Here is a 21,736-nt window from a genome sequence, read left to right as displayed (position 1 = left end):
GCAATAATGTACCTCTGCTACATGTGTCTGAAACTGACTGGAGTTTTCCTCTCACCTGTTGCAGCGCACATGACTTGTCGGGGTGGGACCTGTTCACCAGCAACTTCAAGCTTCTCAACACAGGCATAGAGAATGGAGACATGCCCGAGCAGGTTAGTAAACATACACACGCGCAAAGTGAAATTTTGAGAAAAGTAATGAAGCTAACTCATCTGTGATTGATTTTCTTCTCTTCTGGTGAGCAGATAGTCATCCACTCTCTGCAGTGTACCCACTATGTGATCCTGTGGAACCTGGCCAAGTCCTCTGAGGGCAACTCCAAAAAGGTGAGGTCTAAAAGACAAACTTCATAGCCCTATTCTGCACTGTTTTTAAAGAGAACTTGAAAGATCAATGTTAACACAAATTAAATCTGTCTTTTCTATACAAAATCAGGACGACATGATTACCCTGAGGAAGCAGATGAGGGCGTTCTGTATGATGTGTCAGCGCTACCTCACCAATGTCAACACAGCTGTCAAAGAACAGGTGACACACACACACGTGCATATGACATTGACATGTGTAGCAGCAGTCGTTGCAAACATCTTTGATGCATATCTTTAACGTGGACCATCTGCGCCTCACAGCTGATGTATAATATAAAATCCCCTGTATCATGTTCTCAGGAACATCACTTGCAACAAGTGATTTTGCACTGCTCTTGTCCACACTGACCTTTTTGTCTCCTTCCTCCCTCCTACAGGCATTCACCATCCTGTGTGATCTCCTTCTCATCTTCAGCCACCAGATGGTGTCCGGAGGCAGGGAACACCTGGAGCCTCTGGTCTATTCCCCCGAGGACTCGCTGCAGGTGGAGCTGCTCTCATTCATCCTGAACCATGTCTTCATAGACCAGGACGATGAAACAAACAGCACAGGTACAAATGACCAAGTCAGGCAGCTCATTTACTTTCTGCTCCGCTCCCAAAGCAAGGGCAGCAAGTAAGGGTGGTCCACTAAGTGCCTCCTTCTGAGCGCCAGGGTCTTTTCAATTGTTGCGTCTTTTTTGCAGATTCTTGATAAACGGTTTACACCCAGCGTCTTTTTTTTCTGAGACCTCTCCTGTTTTTGTGTGCCTGCTCCAAGCCCTGGCAGTTAGAAATAGTTTAACATTTTTGAGAAAAGGTTTGGTGACATCCCTATTTAAAAACTGGAGCAGTAGCTTGTTTATAGCCTCGGACAGAACGGACCTATCATAACAGAGATGGAAAAGCACATTTGGGCCGGACCTTGGATGTTGTTGCCGAGGAGTTTTGTACTTTTATTGCCGCACGAGGATTGTCCTCCTCGCTCTACGTCTGTCAGACTGAACGCTGAAGCTCATTCATAGAAAGTGTTAGAGCAAGCATTCCCAGGTTCACCGTAATGGTGCGAATTGGCGATTCTGGTCTGTCATACTACAGTGGTGAAACGATCCTCTTCCGGGCGCCTTTCTGCTAGATACAGACGCTATGTGGACACATGCACTTTTTGCAAATCGGCCAATGTGCAGCTTGTAACTTTCCCTTTTCTTCTCCAATCATCTCAGACGGGCAACAGGATGACGAGGCGCTAAAGATTGAAGCTCTGCACAAGAGGAGAAACCTCCTCGCTGCCTACTGTAAACTCATCATCTTCTGCGTGGTAGACATGAAGACGGGAGCGGACATCTTTAAACAGTACATGAGGGTACGTTCTGATCAATAAAAAATGGCCAATAATGAACTGTACACATGCAGCAGATGGTACATTGTCTGTCTTATCATTACACATATAAATCCTTTCGTCTACAGGGATACATGTTAATGTCTGAGTAATGTTTCCTCGGTTCTTTGCAGTATTACAATGATTATGGAGACATCATCAAGGAGACTATGAGTAAGACTCGGCAAATCGACAAGATTCAGTGTGCCAAGACGCTCATCATCAGTCTGCAGCAGGTCAGTCACCACACTTTTGCTCCCTTGTTCATTCTTTCAGTCACTTTTAATTGTTTCGTCCTACTTTGTAAGAGATGGTTAGTCTTATGTTTTCCTCCTCTTCTCCTTCTTCTAGCTGTTCCATGAGATGCTGTCTGAGCTGGGCCACGGGTTCGACCGCTCCTCCTCTTTATTCTGCGGAATCAAAGAGTTGGCTCGACGCTTTTCTCTAACATTCGGTCTCGACCAAGTGAAAACCAGGGACGCTATCGCTATGCTTCACAAGTAAGGCTTCGTTCCACTCCTGTTACATTTGTTGGCTTGGCATCTGGGAACTGTCACGTTAGACAAATGACCCTTTGATTAGCGTGCTTCTGCTCGCCATGTTGTTCTTTCTTCTGGATCTATGATTGCCCTAAGTGATATAATGTTGCACTTTTGCCTTTCCCAATAACCCGTACATGTTTTCCCAACTCTAAAAAAATCAAACGCGCAGCAGAGAAACAGATCCACAAACACACGACTCCTCTGTTGCATACTTGATCCAGAGCAGCACAATGTGTTCCGTATCTAGCAAAATGTGGGCCTCTCAGTTTGTAACAATGCTAACTTCTGTGGCTAAATCATGTAATTCCCACCAGCGTGTTTATAGACTATCTGTTGGAGTGACACATTTGACCTTTTTAAGAAATACATATTGTTTCGAGTGTATTAAAGGCTCGCAGTCCTCCACATTTGTAAACACACCAGCGTCATCACAATTCGTTTCTCATGTGGATTATAACGGGATCATCTCGGCCAGGTTCCAGGAAATCTCATGTATGCACATTTGTTACGCTAGCTTTTGCGTCCCGTACACTTGTGCAACACATGGGCGCAGTATGTAACGGGATATGCCAGATGTGCCACAGGCGGTAAAGAAATGACAGACATGCTAAACAAGCTTTTTTTCCATCTAGTATTTAAGATACTAAACTGTACAAAATGTATGTAGTGCTGCATTACATTATTGCAGTGTGAACACATTATGATTGAATGTGTCACTTAGTTCTGATTGTGAGAAGAACAGACTGCTATGTAGGCTTTAAAGAGTTAACACGGCTAAAGAACATTCTTCAAATCTGTTGGATTTGTTTCGAAAAAGTGAGCGAAACTCTTTAATCATTTCATCTTTTTTTTTCAATGAGAACTGATCCAATAATGATCAATCTCTCAAATACCATGATTCATATCGCAGGTGCAAATAATTCCAAAATAATCACATTAAGTATTTATTATATGTATTCCAAACGTTCACTCAATCTGTTGATAAAAGGTATTAAGAGAGGTACTGAGAGAAGCTTCTTAAAAACTCAGCTCTTAAAAGCCGTTTAACTCGAGCTGCTGGACTTAATGTTTTAAACTAGCACAACATGACCATGGTTCAAAAATACTAACTGAATATATTACATGTGACATTTTCCGTCTGTTAGACTTCATTTTCCTATATGACACTACACAGTCGGAATGAAATATTTTATGCCCATGACCTTTTGCTCAGTGTTTCTCTTCTTTCTCTCTGTCTCTGTGTCTCAGGGACGGTATCGAGTTTGCGTTTAAGGATCCAAGCACCCAGGGAGAGGGAGGCCCGCCTCTCAACTTGTCTTTCTTAGACATCCTCAGCGAGTTCTCCTCCAAGCTCATGAGACAAGACAAGAGGACTGTGTAAGTGTTTCCCTTCCGAGCCGACAGTCGGGGGTCTTCGGTGTGACAGGTGTTTGTGACAACTGGTGCAACTGGTGTCTCTGATGCGTGCAACGCGGCTCTTTCCCCCCCAGTTGGAATGTGCACCTGGTTGTCTGCAAAGATGCATGAGTTTCTTCATCTTGTTTTCTGCTTCTCCTCAGCCACATGTACCTGGAGCGCTTCATGACGTTCCAGATGGCGCTGCAGCGGGAGGACTGCTGGCTGCCCCTCATCTCCTACAGGAACTCCCTGCAGGCCGGCGGCGATGACGACACCATGTCGGTGATGAGCGGCTACTCGAGCAGAGGGTCCTCGGTCCGCTCCAAGAAGATTAAACCCCCGGCTGTTACAGCTGGAACCTCAGCAGCCAAGAGGAAGCTGCCAGAAGGTATCCCCCACTCAGGAACCCACACAATCATTATGCCTTTTTGACTACGTAGAATCATGAATCAGAATCAAACTAATTTATTTATCCCCGGGAACATTTTCTTTCTGTGAATGTTAATCCTTTTTTTGCATGAAATAAATAAAAGACACATTTCAAAAAACTAATATTAATTAAAAGTTTAATTAAATATGCAATAATAAAGTTAAGTGAAATATACAAACATAAGGCATTAAAGTAAACTATCCAATAAAAAGGACCACATATTTATACAAACATAAGAATAAAAAAAGCAATAAATAGAAAATAAAAGTAAAATTAATTAAAATATTAATAATAGCATAATAGGGGTTTCAAAAACAGGTTTCAGATCAGTCATGGCAGGCAGATACATACATTGTGTAAAGCTTTAAAACTTTACAACAGCGTTTTTGTTTATCTATAAACATCACCACTCCCTACCAATGCACAAACACTGAACCATACACTTTAGAGCCCAGGTGTTCATGTGAACCATATACATTAGAGTCCAGGTGTTCATGTGAACCATATACATTAGAGTCCAGGTGTTCATGTGAACCATATACATTAGAGCCCAGGTGTTCATGTGAACCATATACATTAGAGTCCAGGTGTTCATGTGAACCATATACATTAGAGTCCAGGTGTTCATGTGAACCATATACATTAGTCCAGGTGTTCATGTGAACCATATACATTAGAGTCCACGTGTTCATGTGAACCATATACATTAGAGTCCACGTGTTCATGTGAACCATATACATTAGAGCCCAGGTGTTCATGTGAACCATATACATTAGAGTCCAGGTGTTCATGTGAACCATATACATTAGAGCCCAGCCCATTAGTGATGTTACAGCAGCAGGGCTGGAGCCCAGATTAACCCAGATGCCCGGCAATCTGATGCAGAGGAGATTAAACAGCAGATGGTGGTCGGCTCCTGTCTGTGTTCGCTAAAGGTTTACTGACGACCAAGGATGTTCTCATGATCAGTTATCTGCTTGCATCATATACAAGCCCAGTTTGAGTCTGTTTACGTGGGAGAAATGTAACAAAATGAAGTGGGGGGGGGGGGGGGGGGTTTAAGTCAACTTAAACCCACTTTGAATACAAAAGTTCAGACAGACATCTGTAGATCATGACATTAATTATTAATGATAGCCTATAGCTTAGAACAAGACTGCCACATGTAGGCCTACGTCTAACTAAAGCAAATGATTCAAATAAGGAGATAAAATAATACAAATGTTATTGGAAAGTTTGCATGAGGGGATTATTCAAAATGTTATTTCTTGTTGAATGATGAAAAGCAGGCCCTTCAGTATATCAGTTCACCAGTATTACGGTCATGTTCTTGGTATCACACTTAGCCTAACACTGGCATAGGATATGGTACTAGGAACAATGTCATTTCAATTTTGAGAAAATATATGACTGGAACTGCTACAGAAAATAATATTAAAATGATATAGGCATTAGGACTTTAAAATTGAATTGCTTGTAAAGGTTTTAGCTATAGAAAAAGGACAAATGATGAAGATCCCTTTCTTTGTGTAACGATATTAAATAACAATCCTTAACTTGCTAACTTTGATTTGAAGTTCAGTATAAAGAGCTTGGGAGGAATGTTGGCCCTTGAAAGCAGCATAATGGAACGTGAAGTGTGAGTTTTGTGCAGCCTCTCTCACACTCTGACCTTCCCCTGCAGAGGAGACCAGCAGCAGCGAACCCTGGCAGCAGAGCATGCAGACCCCCATCATGTTGCCGTCCCCCCACCTCACTTCCACTGCCATGCGAGACCCTAAGAGGGGGCGTGATGACAGCTTCATGGGAGTGTACCCCCTCCCCCAGGACCAGCCGCAGCCCCATCAACTACCGCAGCACCATCAACAGACGCCGCAGCACCAAACCCCCCTGGACTACAAGTGAGTGTTTGTCAGCGCCTCATTCCCGAGCGGTGATGTCACAGTAACAAGGGGGTACTGGTTCATTAAAATCATCTGAGTTACATAAAAATGTGTACTTGTATTAAAACTACTTCACTATAGAATATTTATTTCCTGCACACTAAACCAGTTTTACTAAAATGTTTTTTTCTAAATACACTTCAGTGCAGCACTGAAATTGTTCTCCGTTACAATTGGATTCTCCTTTTGATAAATTAACAATATTCAAATAAAAAAATACATGTTTTCAAATGATAATTTTTCAGTGCAAAATGAATAACCGGTAAACATAAAAGTAGTTTGGACTTATAAAAGTTCAGATTCATGACAAGTGTTCACTCTTTCCAAATGTCCTCAGGGTGCATTTATGAATAGGAGTATTTAAATCAATCTTTCAGTTCCACTGTTAAAAACATCAAACTTTTCACAAAAAAATGTGGCACGGAATATTCATACACTTTGAACATTGGGGAAAGAAAAGGGTTTTTCTGTGGATTTCAGTTTTGCCCAGGAATTTCACAAACTGTTTTCTTTAAATGTGTTGTCCTTGAACCCTGAAGACTCCTACCAGAGGTTTCTATAAATGTATCGAGGCCAGGCCCATCATACAGTTGAGTTGATCACTTCTTCTCTACGAATGGGATCAACGGACTAGAATATGTAGCCAAACTTCATTAGGATAGTTAATTTCTGAGGGTGAACGGCTGCAAGATGCTTGTACTCAACACCCTGCCAAGTGTTGCTCCTGCTGGGACAGTGACTGAGTAGTTCATTTATCCGACCTGACTTTTCATAGGCGCCAGGCCTGGTATTTCAGTCTGACATCATTGTAGTATCTCCAGTTTAATTACCAAACACATGTGGAGTAAAAACCGTTGTGCGTGCAGTTCCCAGGTGACGTGGATGCTGGCTCAGAGACAACAGGAAGAAGCACGCCAGCAGCAGGAAAGAGCCATGAACTACGCCAAGCTCAGGACGAATCTGCAGCACGCCATGTAAGACACACACACACACACACACCTGCACATGGTGTGAACATTGAAGTTACGTTTCCATAATTGAACAACTGTTTGTTTTTGCAGTCGTCGCGGCACTGGGCTGATGGAGGAAGACGAAGAGCCAATCGTGGAGGATGTGATGATGTCATCAGAGGGCCGCATGGATGACCTCAACGAAGGCATGGACTTTGACACCATGGACATTGATCTGGTAAGAGGCGCATTTAACTCAAAGTGTTTATTCATTCGTACCTAAATAAAAAGGCGGTGTTCTTTTAGTTGGTACAGGCAAGAGATGCACATAAAGGACACAACAGTATGATGAAATGTACCAGCTCACTCGAAAAATAAATGATAATATTGAATAAATAACAAAGAAAACGGACCCTGTAAAGCTCAAGAATTCAAATAAATGAAGCCGAATGCTCTAAAGTCCTCTCTACAGCAGCTGTGATACACTGGCTTTTCATTACTAACACCCTGTTGACTTCTTAGATCTCTGGAGATCAGATTCAACAAACAGGAAAGTATTCTTCAGACACTTAGTCAAACGGCCATTAGGAGGCAACATTAGCTGCTGTTGTTGCTACAAATGTAACATCTGGTCCCGGACATTAAGGCCAGATGTTGCATCTGGAGAATCATCACGGTCTGATTATTTTGCAGTCGCAATACTAGATATCTTTTCAAACAGCCAGAAACAGTTGAAATCTGATTTCAATTCTGAGATATTCTGAAGACAATCGTTTTCAAAACCTCAAAAATCTCCAAAAGCCCTTAAAAAGTCCCAGAAAGCCTTATTAGTGGATGGCATGCTATCCTGAAGCTGGCGCCAGCTCACAAGTGGCCGGCCAAAGACCTCATGTGGAGACACACAAGAAACTTTAACTGCCGTTAGAAAGCCGTGTGGTTCGGATCGGCCAGGGAAACGCATTCATTCCATGAGATTTGACTTCTCATCGTCTCTTGTTTATCATTTTCTTTTGAATGTTGAACTCGAAGACCACCGATCAAGATCTTTTGTTTTATGGCCACATAGTTTCCAGAATGTGTCAGCCCCCTCCCTCAGTTTTTCCATTCGGCTTGATTTTTATTAGCACTCAGCTAACTACGTTAGCTTTGCCATGGCTCAGCCCAGAATATATTCTGATTGAATTACACTTGGTTACTGGTTTTGTTTGCATTCTCTGCCTACATGGCAGCTATTCTTAGAATACACTGATTTGTTTTCCATGCAAAAATCCATAACAAAGCAGCTTGTGTTCATATTAGCATGTAACATCAAAATGAGCAAAAAAGACAGGAGATCATCAAAGGGAATTGTTGGCTGTTGAAGGATGTATCTGTTTGTTTTAAAAGATGAAAGACGACTTGTAAGCGCAACATGACTCATTCATTTCACCGGTTACCCTAACAACGCAAAAGCACGATGTATGATGAGTGAGAACCAAATGTTATCCCAGAGAAAGGTCTATTTGGATTCTTCCCTTATGCTGCTTTCTGTCTCAATAATCCAGATGTCATGTTGAATCAACCAAGAAATTGCCCTAGTTTTGCACTCCTCATGCTGCACATCTTTCAGAATTGAGATGTATGAGGACAACGCTGCAGATATCTGCTGAAATGATTTATCCTCTTTTTATTTAACTAATACAGCAGGTTTGCTGAAATCCATATTATCACAGCGTTGGGCAAAAAAGCAGATGGAGCAGGAAGAGTTTGTGGAATATTTTTAAATTGGGGCTTGGCGATATGACTAATATCATACATTATGATATTGTCTATCAGATAGCTCTATAGGTATTGCAATATTTGATGGTTGACCTTTGACTCTTAATCAAATATCATCAGTAATGTGGATTTTATGACTAAGTGGGAAAAGGCCCATAATAAAATTGCTTACAATAAAACACATCATTTGACTGTTTCACCCTTTAAAACAAGACAAAGATAACAATTCTGCAATTACAATCTCAAATCTTAGACCATATCTAGTCTCATATCACCATATCGATTAGGGATGCACCGAATATTCGGCCACCGAAAATTATCGGCTGAAAATGGTTAAAAAGGCCCTTTCGGCCGAAAGGGTTTTAGCACCGAAAAAATATCACCGAATGTCAGAGAACAGGGTTACGTTGATCATACTCCGCATATTTGTCCGGGTGTTTTGATTTCAAGTGGTGGAGTAATCCCGAAGTGGGGAAAGTCTTTGCAGTTACACCCCCTCGAGAAATGTCAGCTGAACACGTTTTACAAATCGCAATCCGCGCCTCTCTCTCTGATATTTTGAAATATCTCCAAGCGGCAGACATGTTGGCTGTGAGCCAGCCGCAACAGCGAGCATGGTCGCGCGCCGTGCTTGTCGCCGCGTTTTGATTACGTCATCACAACAACACGTTAGGTTACCAAAGTTATAGGTGCATTTGTTGTTGTTGAAGGCCTGGCTGTTACAGTCTTTATTTACACTATTTTGTTGTAGGCCTACTGGCCTAGATGTTTATGCAGTTTTAAAGCCCCTTGGCTTTGTTCTGAATGCACTTTGTTGTAGTTATCCTACAGAGAAAAGAAAATGCGCTTGACTTGGAATTAATGTACTGTATGCATTCAAAAGTGCTGAATAAAGGTTTTATGGACCCATAATAGTGATTATTATTTAAGTTAAGTTTTGCCATAATCATGTCTTTTTCCATAATCAGGCAGCTGAACAACATTGGTAAAAAATGTATACATTATATATATATATATATATATATATATATATATATATATATATATACACCGTAATTTTCGGACTATAAGGCGCACCTGAATATAAGCCGCAGCAGCTAAATTGAATGATGTGTACATATATAAGCCGCACTGGACTATAAGCCGCAGGTGTTTTAATGTTTCATTACCATATGTAAGGGTTCGTGCACAGAGGGGATTGTCGGGAAAGAGATGGCTGTTTGAGGAAGCTCCCATTTATTAACATTTCAACAAACAAGTTGCATATTTGCATAACGTATTCAAGTGTTACCATTTAGTGCAATAGTAGCTACAGAACATGTACTGTGCTGTGTAAACTGTACTGTATCACATAGCGTTTCAGACACACAAACTTTTCAACTTTCAAACTTAAACTGTGCGCTCCCAGCGCACGTACCGGCAGTGATCTACAGCAGCGGTTTTCAACCAGTGGTACGGGGACAAACTGTCTCGCTCTCGTAATGTCTGTCTGTCTTGCTCTCGTTCTGTCTCTCGTACCACTCTCGGTTCCACTTTTACTTTTGCGCGCTACCTGTCTCACTCTTTTCCGGCCTCCAGCTTTTCCTGCTGGAACCCGCCGCTTAAAGGTGGGGGTCTGCGGACCGGCCATAGAGTTAAAGGTGGTGGCCGTTAGCTGTAAAAATCCATAGATTAGCCGCACCGTTATATAAGCCGCAGCGTCGAAAAATGGGAAAAAGGCGCGGCTTATAGTCCGAAAATTACGGTATATATTTCTATATAAATATTTCTATATATATATTTCTATTAATCGTTTTCGGCATTCGGTTTTCGGCCAACTGTTTCCTATTTTCGGTATTGGTTTCGGCCAAGAATTTCCCATTCGGTGCACCCCTAATATCGATATTGTATTCATCACCCAGCTCTACTCTAAACACATTTTCTCTCTTCCAGCCGCCCTCGAAGAACCGCCGTGAAAGATCCGAGCTCAAGCCGGACTACTTTGACCCTGCCTCTATCATGGATGAATCGGTAGGTTGCATCTTCTCTCTCTCTCTGTGTGTGTGTGTGTGTGTGTGTGTGTGTGTGTGTGTGTGTGTGTGTGTGTGTGTGTGTGTGTGTGTGTGTGTGTGTGTGTGTGTGTGTGTGTGTGTGTGTGTGTGTGTGTGTGTGTGTGTGTGTGTGTGTGTGTGTGTGTGTGTGTGTGTGTGTGTGTGTGTGTGTGTGTGTGTGTGTGTGTGTGTGTGTGTGTGTGTGTGTGTGTGTGTGTGTGTGTGTGTGTGTGTGTGTGTGTGTGTGTGTGTGTGTGTGTGTTAAAAGGAGTTCAACTGTATGTGAGGAAATGGAGAATGGATGTCTTGCAAACAGTCCCATTACACAGACCACTTCAGGGCACGTTGTGTTTGGGGGTGCTGAATGAGGAGGTGCAAAACATTTAGACAAGTCCCGCTGACCAGCCTGCACGCTCCGCCGCCAAACACAACATCTCTCATTGGTTGGAAAGCCAACATTTAGCCTGTGTAAACACGCCAATTTTTCATTTAATTCCGAATGCACTGCAGGCATTTGATTCCTGTTCCAGCATGTTCCAGCCTCAGGAAGCCTCTGCGCTCGTTCTCACACCGAAACGCTCCCACTCTGCCTCGCTGTAGCACTTAGAAAATGTGTCTGTTTTATGTCAACTTTTGAGTTATTTCATAGTCACAAAAAGCAGCAGAAAAACTGTTTTCTTCTCACCAAACACCGAGCCGTCTGGTTCTATTATGCTTTTTCTGAGAGAGGAACCAACATGCAGAAGACTTCGCTGCTTTCAGCGCTGCACACAACCTGCTCACAAGAACTCTGTCTTAGATCCCTTTTTGCCTGATATGAATTTGAATTCTAAAAGGTTTGACAAATGATCAGGCTGTGCTTTTTGATCACAATGTGCTTCCTTGCTGGGCTTGGAAGAATCTGAATAGGCCTGGGTTTTGTTTGTCTAGCTTAGATTTGTACAAAACCTAATAAATGGAATAATGTTCGTCATAACATGCATGCAGAGCCAAATAAAACACACTAGCTTATTCAAATGTATGGCATGATTGATAAAGAAACATTTTATCAGTTTATTTATGAATCTAATGCGTGAGCAAACTATAGGAAGTCAGAAAGTCATTCGACTCCGTGCATCGTGATATTAACAACATTAAAAACAGCTTGCTATTGCTACACTTACTTTGTGTTGGTGGCTGGCTTCAAGAATCACATTCGTTACATTTGTTTCGTTGAATCTTTGACATTTAAAAAAATAAATAATTAGATGACCCAACCAGTTTGGTTTTGACTAAGTATGACCAAAGTATTCCTATTTTTAAAGTTGTGAAACTCAGTTACTTCTCTTTTATAAAACATGTCAAATGCAACTCGTACATTTCATCAATTTGCATACTTTGTCTAAAAGGAGTAAATCATACCATACTGTTTTCTTAGTACCTACCTGTCTTGTGCCTACTGATTTCTTAAATGTCTTTGACTTGAACTGGTTGTTACTGCTCTCCCCCTCTCCTCTAGGTCCTCGGGGTGTCCATGTTTTAAGCTAATCTCCAGATGATTTTGACGCTGGGATAACAGAAGAGGCGCTTTGTATTTAAAGAGAATTTTAGATGTGAAAACAAGTGTTTTCTGTAAGAAAAATCCAAAACTACAAAAAAAAGAAATCAGGCTTGTACTCCACGTGGACCAACGACGACCCACACTCAGTGTTGCTTGCTCAGAGAGGACATTGTTTCAAATATTTACTTTTATAATCTTGGGTAAGCTCTTCCTGTTCAGAGATAGTGTGACAAGCCACTTCCAAACCTATTTAGAAATGAGACGTGTCTGAAGAAAAATACATAATAGCTTTTTTTTTTTTTTCCTTTCCTTTTTTTTAAAAACGGGGTTGAATTGGTGTTTTTAACTTAAGATACATTTTTGTTCATGTCTAACCCTTTTTACAATTGTAGTAAGTTACCAGGTGTGAAGTAGTAATTTATAAACAGACTGTAGTAGCTTGCTCGTACTGTGTTAGCCAGGTGGATGGAGGTCTTTATGTTTCTGTGCTCCTCCCTCCATCACGTCCTTGTCCCTGTTGTTGGGCCTCTTCTCGGTCCTGTAACCACTGGTGGTTAAGGCGGTGCGGTGTCACGTAGAATCAGTCCCCTTATGCTGTGAAGATTCCCCACACTGTTAAGCAGTAAGTCCCAGAGCTTACCCCAAGATTTGGACCACTCCGTAACCCTGCATCTACTAGAGAAATGTGCCCCCCCCCCCCCCCCCCCCCAAACAAAGAGCAGATTTCTCTCCCAGTAGTGCCACTGTGTGGGCTCTGGCAGATAGCAGCTCACTCAAAGAAATACACTTTTTTTTTTTTTTCTTCTCTTTAAAATCCAGCAGCATAATGTTGAAATGGGTATCTACATTTTAAATAAAAGTTATATATGAATCGGTGCTGATTTTATATATGTGCTTTTGGTTTTTCTTATTTTCAACCTTCAGTCACAAAGTTTGAGAAATGTAAGTAAAACTAAAAAAAAAAAAAGGAAAAAAAATGAAAGCATGTGAAGCCATGCGTCAAGGAAGATTTTTAAATTTGTATTTTTATGTTTTTTCTTTTTTTTGTCTTGATAATGTCTTTGGGGGTTTCTACCTTTTTTCCTACATGTAAATTAGTTTGGATAAAACTAATGATAAGACTTGTGAAATTCAGCTTTAAGGTTTTTCTCAACATTAAACGGTCCTGTCACAAAACACTTAAGTGATTTCAAAGTCAAAGGTAGTCATTAAGACAATACTGAAGAGGAGAGTTATTCAGCAGCGCTGTGGCAGCTAGACAAAGCTTAGATTTTGACATATATTTGTCACACAAGTTTTAATGAAATGTTTTGTCTACTGAGGTTTTTATTTTGTAGTCATTCCATGCTTAAGCCTTAAACATGCTTGTGAAGGTCACCTTCTCTCACAGTAATCTTCCATGTCAGAGGATCGGTCGTGTTTAAAGGCGGATAATTGGCTTCTTAGGACACGAAACATGAGGCGGTCAGGTGTAATGTGATAAAGTAGATGAACAGCCTATATGTGTTTTGCCTAATTATTTTATGTAAGTAAAAAAGAAAATTCTTTTAAGGAAAAAGTACTGTTTATTGTTTGTTACTTACCACTACATTGGTATAAATTCTTATTAGATCATGTGTATATATATATACAAATTTAATTTTTTTCCCCCTTCCTTTTTGGCCATTTCTGTGTTTTTTTTCGTCCCCGTTTTTTTCTGCACTCTTGCCTACACTCTAAGTTGTCTATTATCCCATCCTCTTTCAGCCACTCTGTTTCTGATTTGTACTTGTCTGGAGACAGTAACTTTTGAATAAAAATCAACACATTTCATCTGTGGTACTTTTGACTTTTGGCCACATGGAACACTTGTTCTTAGAGTAATCCAGGTCGCACATGTCTCGTTATTTTTTTTGCATTATGTATTTCGGGTGGCATTTCACTTTTTCCCCACAAGGGGGCAGTATAGACCTAGGCCTACATCTGAACTTCAGTGCTATAAGTGTACATGGTGTCACTTTGTAATGCATGTATTTTTTTTCTCTTTGCACAAAAGGTTATGACTATTAATGATCAGGCACTCTGCTTTTCCAACGCACACATCTCAGTGCATATGACAGCCTTTTACATTTGTGTCGACTATCAAAGGGGGCCCATTGCAGCGAGGGTAATGTCTTGTTCTGCAGAAACAAAGAGTTGCTGTTATGATAAAAGTGAGGACACAAGGTAGCAGGAGAAAGGATGAAAGCAACAGAGACTTCTGTGTTAAGTGCATGATTAATAAAGAGGGGCTCAGATCAATGCGGGCCGATTACAGCGAGACCCATTCAACTCCATGTGTGTGATACATGAAGAGGTCCATCTATCACCTCGTCAGTCTGCCCGTCACATGTCCAATATTATAATATAAGGAAAGCTCTTACCTCTGCAATCGTCTCGTGAGCTGTCAGCTTTTTTTGTAACATGGCTATTAGAGGTGTTTAAACCTGTTTTATGAGGACCTTCTTTATGTCCAAATCTCCCGCTTCTTTACTTGTCTACTTTTCTCTCTAAAGTATGATTTCTTCTTACTTTGGAATGCACCATATTTGATTTTTAACCACATGCTGACATTTTTCAACACATTTTTGGCCAATATTGATACATGCATATGTTCTTCCACCTAACACCAGGCCCCTCCTTTAGTGGAATTAACATCATTATTCTGACACCAAATGAGAACATATGCTTTACAGATTGTGGCTAAAACTCAATAATGTAAAGTGAAGGAATTGGAGCCCATTATTTGGCTTTGTAGAAAAAAAGTTAAAACTATGCAAAATCTGCCTGCACTTCCTTTGCACTACTCGCAACACTTTAATGCATTTTGCCAAAGTGCTAAAAAATAAGCAGCTTCAGTTCTTAGTAAAAAAAAAAAGTGTCTCTCTTTAAGTCAGAGTATTTTCTGGATGAAAATGAACCACTGCATAGATGTTTTCTTACTTGTTTACCTGCTTAGGCTCGTTCCACATGCGCATAATTGAATCAGTCGTCCGTGTTCGCAGAAATGTTTAGTTTGGTCTGGCCCAAATTTAATTTGAAGCCTCTTTCGACCGATGACATGCAGATATCTTTGTGCATCCCTTGTTCCGACAGCAGTGTATCTTCTAGCTCTGAGTTAGGTGAACTTGTGTTTCTGGGGTCAGGGCTGCTCAGTTTAAATCAGAGCCACAGGGCTCCTGGCTTATATTTACTCCTGATAACCCAAGGGCCTCCACAGACCCTATCAGTTGAGCTGCTGTTGAGACCTCAAAGAGGGTCAAGGAGGGTCTGGGACTCATGATCCACACACGCATGTGCAGATATCACTGGGGAAACTAACAAGATCTGACAAATACTTCATGGAATCTATATTCATCACCACCGCTCTTTCCTTTAATTGATTCTAACTCTCGGAGCTGCAGCACATGGAAGGGTAGACTTTTTTTTACAGTACTCTGAAAGAAGATAAACACAATTTTAATTCCACGGATTAATCGTAAATGAGAGCATTGGTGGTAATCTCCTCAGCTTGGAGGCAGCTGACCCTGGAAAATCTTTTAGCAGGACCTGCCTCAGATTAGGCCAACGGAGGCACGCAAACAGTAAGAATTCCAGGCCACTGACGCTCAAATGTCCAGACTCATTTTCTAGCAGTGCCTCATGGTGCAGTAAACCCCATGCCTGACATTTCTGTGCCAACTCCAACTCTGTGGCTGTGGGAGCAAGCCGTAAGAGTATTTATTCCATATTGTTGATATCAGAAGGCAATGTGTAAGCCAAAATGCTCACTTGCAAACTAGTATTGTCTTCTGACTTTAGTCTAGTTAACTATTTATACACACTGCTCAAATATTTAACTAGTTAAGGCGAAATGTTCACTTGTCACAGTGCTTATGTGTCTTTCGGCAGCACTAGTTAAGCAAAATGTAGGCTACGAGTTGACTAGTGAGCTGAATCCATATTTCACAAGTTAAGAGGTTAGCAACTCTAGCTAATTTGTAAGACTTTGAAACTAGTGGATGCGTTTGGACTTTGGTGCCACTGGTGCGGCGCCTGTCGTCACTAGTAAGGCTTATTTAGCTTGACAAAAGTGGTTGCTGAAAAAGATTGACTAGTACCAGTTTTTGTTCAACTACCGAGATGGAATAACAAGCTTGTTTAACCAATTGTCCAACTAGGGTTAGGGTTAGAGCCAACTACTGGTAGACACTGCTATCTGATATCAAGAAAATGAAATACAAAATGTAAACGGCTTGCAAAACGCCAAGCACGCAATAAAGATGTCTGGGATCCAAATAAGCTTGAAAATAATCTCTCCTGCATTAAGAGGAGGACGCTCTGTGGGCCGTAACGGAGATGTCAAGGTGAATGTGAAATGAAAAAAGGTATCAATGGCGTTCATTATGAGGAGCAGGTTTCATGAGACAGGCCAGAACAGGTCAGAGATTCCTGTGGAAAGCTATGAATAGAGCGGCGTGGGAACTACTGTCCTCGTTCCGTCGGTGTTCCCCGTATTGACACACGGGCAGAACAGCTAAAGGTATGCTGAATGAGTGAACGAGTGACAGGCTTATTGTGTTTATAGGACAGAAGCAGGAGGATTAGTGCCCCTTTGACACTGAGGGCTGGGATGGTCCAGTGTGTGGAGGGAATCTGTCATCAGCAGAGCTGCAGGTGGTCTGGTGGTTCATTGGGCCCCGTGAGGCAGGAAAACAAGAAAAGATGTCAGTTGGGAGCAGGGTGATATTTACCCGGGGTTACCATGAAATCTGATTCGCGACACCTTCTCTCCTCACCTCACATCATTGTAGTGAAGCCACTTTCACTTGTCCCAGTGGAAATAATGATGGTTTTCAATTAGAGGGAAGCTCTTTGAGCCTGTGTGTGAGCTAGCACTGTGCCGAGTAGCGCTATAAGTAGATTCTCTCAAGTACAATTTTGAGGTACTTAATTTAAGCATTTCCATTCCCTGATACTTTACATCCACTCCACTTTAACTCCCAGTTTGATATTGTGATTTTTATTCAACTACATTTTCTTTGTGACAACATTTGTATCAAATTTTCCTGTCATCTTCACAAGATAACACAAACGTACAGATACAAACTGTACGATTGTAAATCCAGACAATCTTTTGGAGTCCCTAGCCAATTCTGCCCCCACCCCTCTTCCTATTCCACAGATATTATAGATGTTGTTTGTTTGCAATAATACAAGTTCTTCTGTTCATACACTATGTTCCACTACATTCATTTGATACCTTTAGCTTTTGAAGATAGAGATTCAGATTAATGATACATATTCAAACCAACAAATCATTTATCATTGATCATTATGAGTCAGTATATAAATCATTGACTCTATAACTTAATAACATAATTCATCTCTTGGTGAAATGTCGACCTCCCCAGCAGCATTTAAGTACAAAGATAAGCTCTTCGTTTTCCATCAGCAGCTTTTAGGAGATAAATACATGAATGCATTGATTATTATGATCCAACAACATAATATTTATTCCAGTCTGCATGAGGAGTACTTTAGTATGTCGATGTTCAATATAATTTGATGCCAATACTGCTAACACTATACTGTACTTATGGAACATTTTGAATGTAGGACGTTTGCTTGTAACAAAGTATTTCAACACTTGTATTTTACATAAGTAAAAGATTTGGGTACAACTGACTGTGCCACATAAGGCTTACATTTCCTCCATTTTCGAATCCTTTGAAGCTTATTCAAAGGTGACCCGTGCAGATGACTGAATGCATTTCTATGACGAGCCAGCTCTGCTAAATCATGAGTCTCTGTAAAGTTTGGATGAGTGTCTTATAAGGGCGTGATGAGACAGGTCTAATAAAGATGACGAAGAGCTCTGCATGTCACAAGCCCCTGCCAGGAAACCCCGGTGATTTACGAGGCCTGGGACACCTCTGCTAATAAGACTCATCTCTTTAATTGGCTCTATGATATGACTGTGCAAATGGCTGGGGTGCGTGTGCACGTGTTAAATGTGCCTCCAATGTCCATTTGTGCATGCATGCGAGGGGTGTACTGGGTGTGTCTGCATGTGTTTGGTGGCCCATGCATGTGCCTGTGATTATTAGCTTTCCCTGCGAGCCAGAGATGAGGTAGTGCAGCCTCATTAGAAAGAGAGCGCTTCAATAGCCAGCCAAGATTTAACACCTCACCCAATAATAATTTATTCAATCTATTCTTAAGTATTGCATGCGCTAGTAGATAGGGGTTAGGTTATGTAAGAGTGCGACAGTGCCTAGTTTGAATGTGATATGATGATAATTATAAATCCGAGGGGGTTGACAGATGGCGGGGTACTTTAAAGGTTCAGCAGGTAGAAGTATTCCTACTCTGCTGCTGCCAGACCTCATCCCAGAGAGGAGAACAAAAGACAAGAAGAGAGAGTGCAGACTCGGTAAGAGAGAGCTGTTTCTTGTTAGCGCACTATTCATCAGTCATGTGAGGTCAGGGAACCCTGAGGGGTGGTGTGTGACCCGTCACCTCTCACCCCTGGCCCCGCCACAGCACCTGGAACTGAGGTATTTCCTCATAACTAATTGACTTGAAACATTTTGTCTCTGATTCACGGCTAGAACGTTTGAGGGCTTTTAGCTGCACGTTTAATTTAAAAGCCTTCCAAATGGTTGTAAATTTGAGTGGTAGGCCTATCTATATTGTACATCGCAGGAAAAATGTATCAGGCTGGTACGACGAGGAGTATTTGTATAGCAGGGAGTGGTTGGCTCAGGGCGAAAAAGGAGTGGAAGGCCTAGAGAGGAAGGAGGAAATGCAAGGGAGGTACAGGAGACAGAATGGCAGGAGGAGGAAGGAGGTCAGGGTCACAGCTGCGATAAAGAGGTCAGGATGAAAGATGTTGCTTCAGTCCGGCCGTGAGCAAAATAAACATCCTCCTAAAAATAGTTGGAAGAGCTGTTCATCCGTCCCCGCCGCCACTTCATCCAGCTGCAGAACTTTAGTCTGACCTGGAAAATCTGCTGAGTTGTCCTTGTCTAAGTTAATAATGCTGAAAATGTGTCCTTCGGGGGCCTTAATCCCGAGTTCATAGGTTCCGTTTGACAAACAGTCGATGATTATCTTAACCCCACCAATAAATATGACATGCCGGTCTTAACTTCATATCTGCCCCTGACCACGAAACCCTCAACTCTGACCTTTTACCCCCAAACCCGGGCTGGTGACCTGCCTCCACTCCATATGTCTTAATTTCCTGTGAAGAATTCCTCCGGAGCCGAGCTTGGAAATCACTTATAGGAAAGTTTCCTTCTGACCGGCTGATTGACAGATCACAGTGTGAGCGAGCCCCAATGCTCCAGGCAAATAAGACAAGCCAGAACACACACACACACACACACACACACACACACACACAGACACAGACACAGACACAGACACAGACACACACAAACACATATATGTCTCCGTTTGCCTATCTTTCATTCTCTGTTTCACTTTTTTTTTGTTTCTTTGCTTTTTCCGGTGCCCCTCCTGCCTTTATTTATGCCTGCAGAGCCACTTTGTTGTGCTTTTAGTGGCCGGGTTTGTAGATGGAGCAGATGCTGGAGCTGATATTCCCTGATCCTGAAGCGAGCCGAGATAAGAGCAGATTTATGCCAGAGTGAGGGTGCATGGGAGTAATTGCTGATGCTTTGATGATGCGGCTGAGAGCACTCGTGTACCCTCTGCTTCTTACTAACAAGGACACCCTCAGATTTAGGTTTTCCTCCCTTGGTTTAAAGTTTGTTTCTCACTGTATATATCTCATGTTGCCAACGGTGTGTTTGTGTAACAGTGCGTGCTGGGGTGCAATGTTTCCTCGTTGCTCTGTGGGGGCGCATGAGCACAGGCTTGTACATTAGCTGTGATTATTTTGCGTCTTTGTTTTAAAGGCGTGTCATACTTACAGCTGTGTGTGTGTGTGTGTGTGTGTGTGTGTGTGTGTGTGTGTGTGTGTGTGTGTGTGTGTGTGTGTGTGTGTGTGTGTGTGTGTGTGTGTGTGTGTGTGTGTGTGTGTGTGTGTGTGTGTGTGGGGGGGGGCATTACACACTACGGACCTCCTCCAGGATTTTTATGGCCTCTTTATTTATAGCTGCACACACTCATGCTCATGACATAAGCAGGATGACAGATAGCATTCTATCTGCAGATAAGGTTATCTCAATGTGATTTTCTATGGTTGGTATATAAAACGTAATTTCCCAGGAAACAGATGACAGCAACAGGAAATAAAATCACATTCACAGTGTGTTTTCTCCACAGGCATTATGAGGAATGGGGCTGCATGAAGAGCTTACGTATTACCTCTTAAAATATAAATATACGATCAAAGCTGCGGTTACACAGCACCTGACAGGGGGAAGAAAGGCAGCGCTGATGAGATAGTTGGGGCCACTTTATTCTGATTAGAGGTGGGCTCTAAATGGCTCTTCAGCTGAGCATTGAAGAGAGATTAATCATCTGTTCAGTGTCCCCGAGTGATGATGTCACCGAGGACATGTCAGCGACACAAAGTGGCTACAGTGACACGTTGATCCCGGGGGGGCTTTGCAGCCTGACCTGGCTCTTGACTGATGCGAAGTGGGCTCAGGCAGGACAGATACCTTGGTGAGGGGCTCCAACACACACACACACACACACACACACACACACACACATACACACACACACGGTCACACAGATGCCGAACCTCACAAAACACACACAAATCTTATCTGTTCGGCTGCCCTGGCCATCACCCCGGGCCTTCCTGTTTTTCTCAGGGGCCCCAGGACGAATTCCAACTCGGTGGAGTCGTGTGAGGCTGTTGCTTTGCTGAGAGAGCCACTTTGAGGAGTATCTACTGTCGAGAGAGGGGTGATAAGTGGAAGATCATTAGAAGCCCCTGAACTGGAGCCAAACAGAATTAGATGACGCAAGCCACAAGATCATAAAACGTGGGCCAAAATCAGTAAGGACATTGGGATGGAATTAGACGCCGAATCCCTCCGTGTAATTTAGCAACAATAATTTCTTCAGCACGTCAGCTCTGTGGGCTACTTGTTTCAGATCCAATCCCAGCCGCCAGTGCTCGGTTCAAAAGGGGGAGAGCAATGAGTCAGATCCTCTGCTCCAATTATATCTGCATCCTGCACTCTGCTCTTCTAAAACACACACATCCCCACACACGGGACAAAACACGCGCGGGCAGATAGACACCGTTTGAAATCCACACTACACGCATAGCTGCCAAGAAATGCATGTAGCAGTCAGAAAATAACAGCCTGGAAAACAGAATCACACATGCCGTGAGAACACACACACACACACACACACACACACACACACACACACACACACACACACACACACACACCCCCACACCCCACTTGAACAGGAGCTTGTTGA

The 21,736-nt window shown here is 42.2% G+C and overlaps 1 protein-coding gene across 2 annotated transcripts in view; it reads left to right on the top strand.

The window, feature by feature from the left end:
- stag2b (STAG2 cohesin complex component b) overlaps nt 1–14,128 on the top strand; it is a 32,102-nt gene extending 17,974 nt beyond the window's left edge. For both annotated transcript variants that reach the window (XM_079672780.1, XM_079672779.1), the window contains exons 21-34: nt 65–152; nt 246–326; nt 436–528; nt 746–920; nt 1,571–1,710; nt 1,860–1,961; nt 2,077–2,225; nt 3,516–3,644; nt 3,827–4,053; nt 5,780–5,996; nt 6,905–7,012; nt 7,100–7,226; nt 10,679–10,756; nt 12,275–14,128. In XM_079672780.1, coding sequence (XP_079528906.1) covers nt 65–152; nt 246–326; nt 436–528; nt 746–920; nt 1,571–1,710; nt 1,860–1,961; nt 2,077–2,225; nt 3,516–3,644; nt 3,827–4,053; nt 5,780–5,996; nt 6,905–7,012; nt 7,100–7,226; nt 10,679–10,756; nt 12,275–12,298 — 1,738 coding nt within the window. In that variant the 3' untranslated portion in view covers nt 12,299–14,128. The remainder of the gene's footprint in view (nt 1–64; nt 153–245; nt 327–435; nt 529–745; nt 921–1,570; nt 1,711–1,859; nt 1,962–2,076; nt 2,226–3,515; nt 3,645–3,826; nt 4,054–5,779; nt 5,997–6,904; nt 7,013–7,099; nt 7,227–10,678; nt 10,757–12,274) is intronic.
- Nucleotides 14,129–21,736: the final 7,608 nt, after the last annotated feature.

This window comes from Notothenia rossii, assembly GCF_949606895.1.
Source record: "Notothenia rossii genome assembly, chromosome: 3".
In the NCBI taxonomy this organism is placed as follows: domain Eukaryota; kingdom Metazoa; phylum Chordata; class Actinopteri; order Perciformes; family Nototheniidae; genus Notothenia; species Notothenia rossii.
Note: the sequence above shows the minus strand (reverse complement) of the source record. Positions and strands in the feature narration are given on the sequence as shown.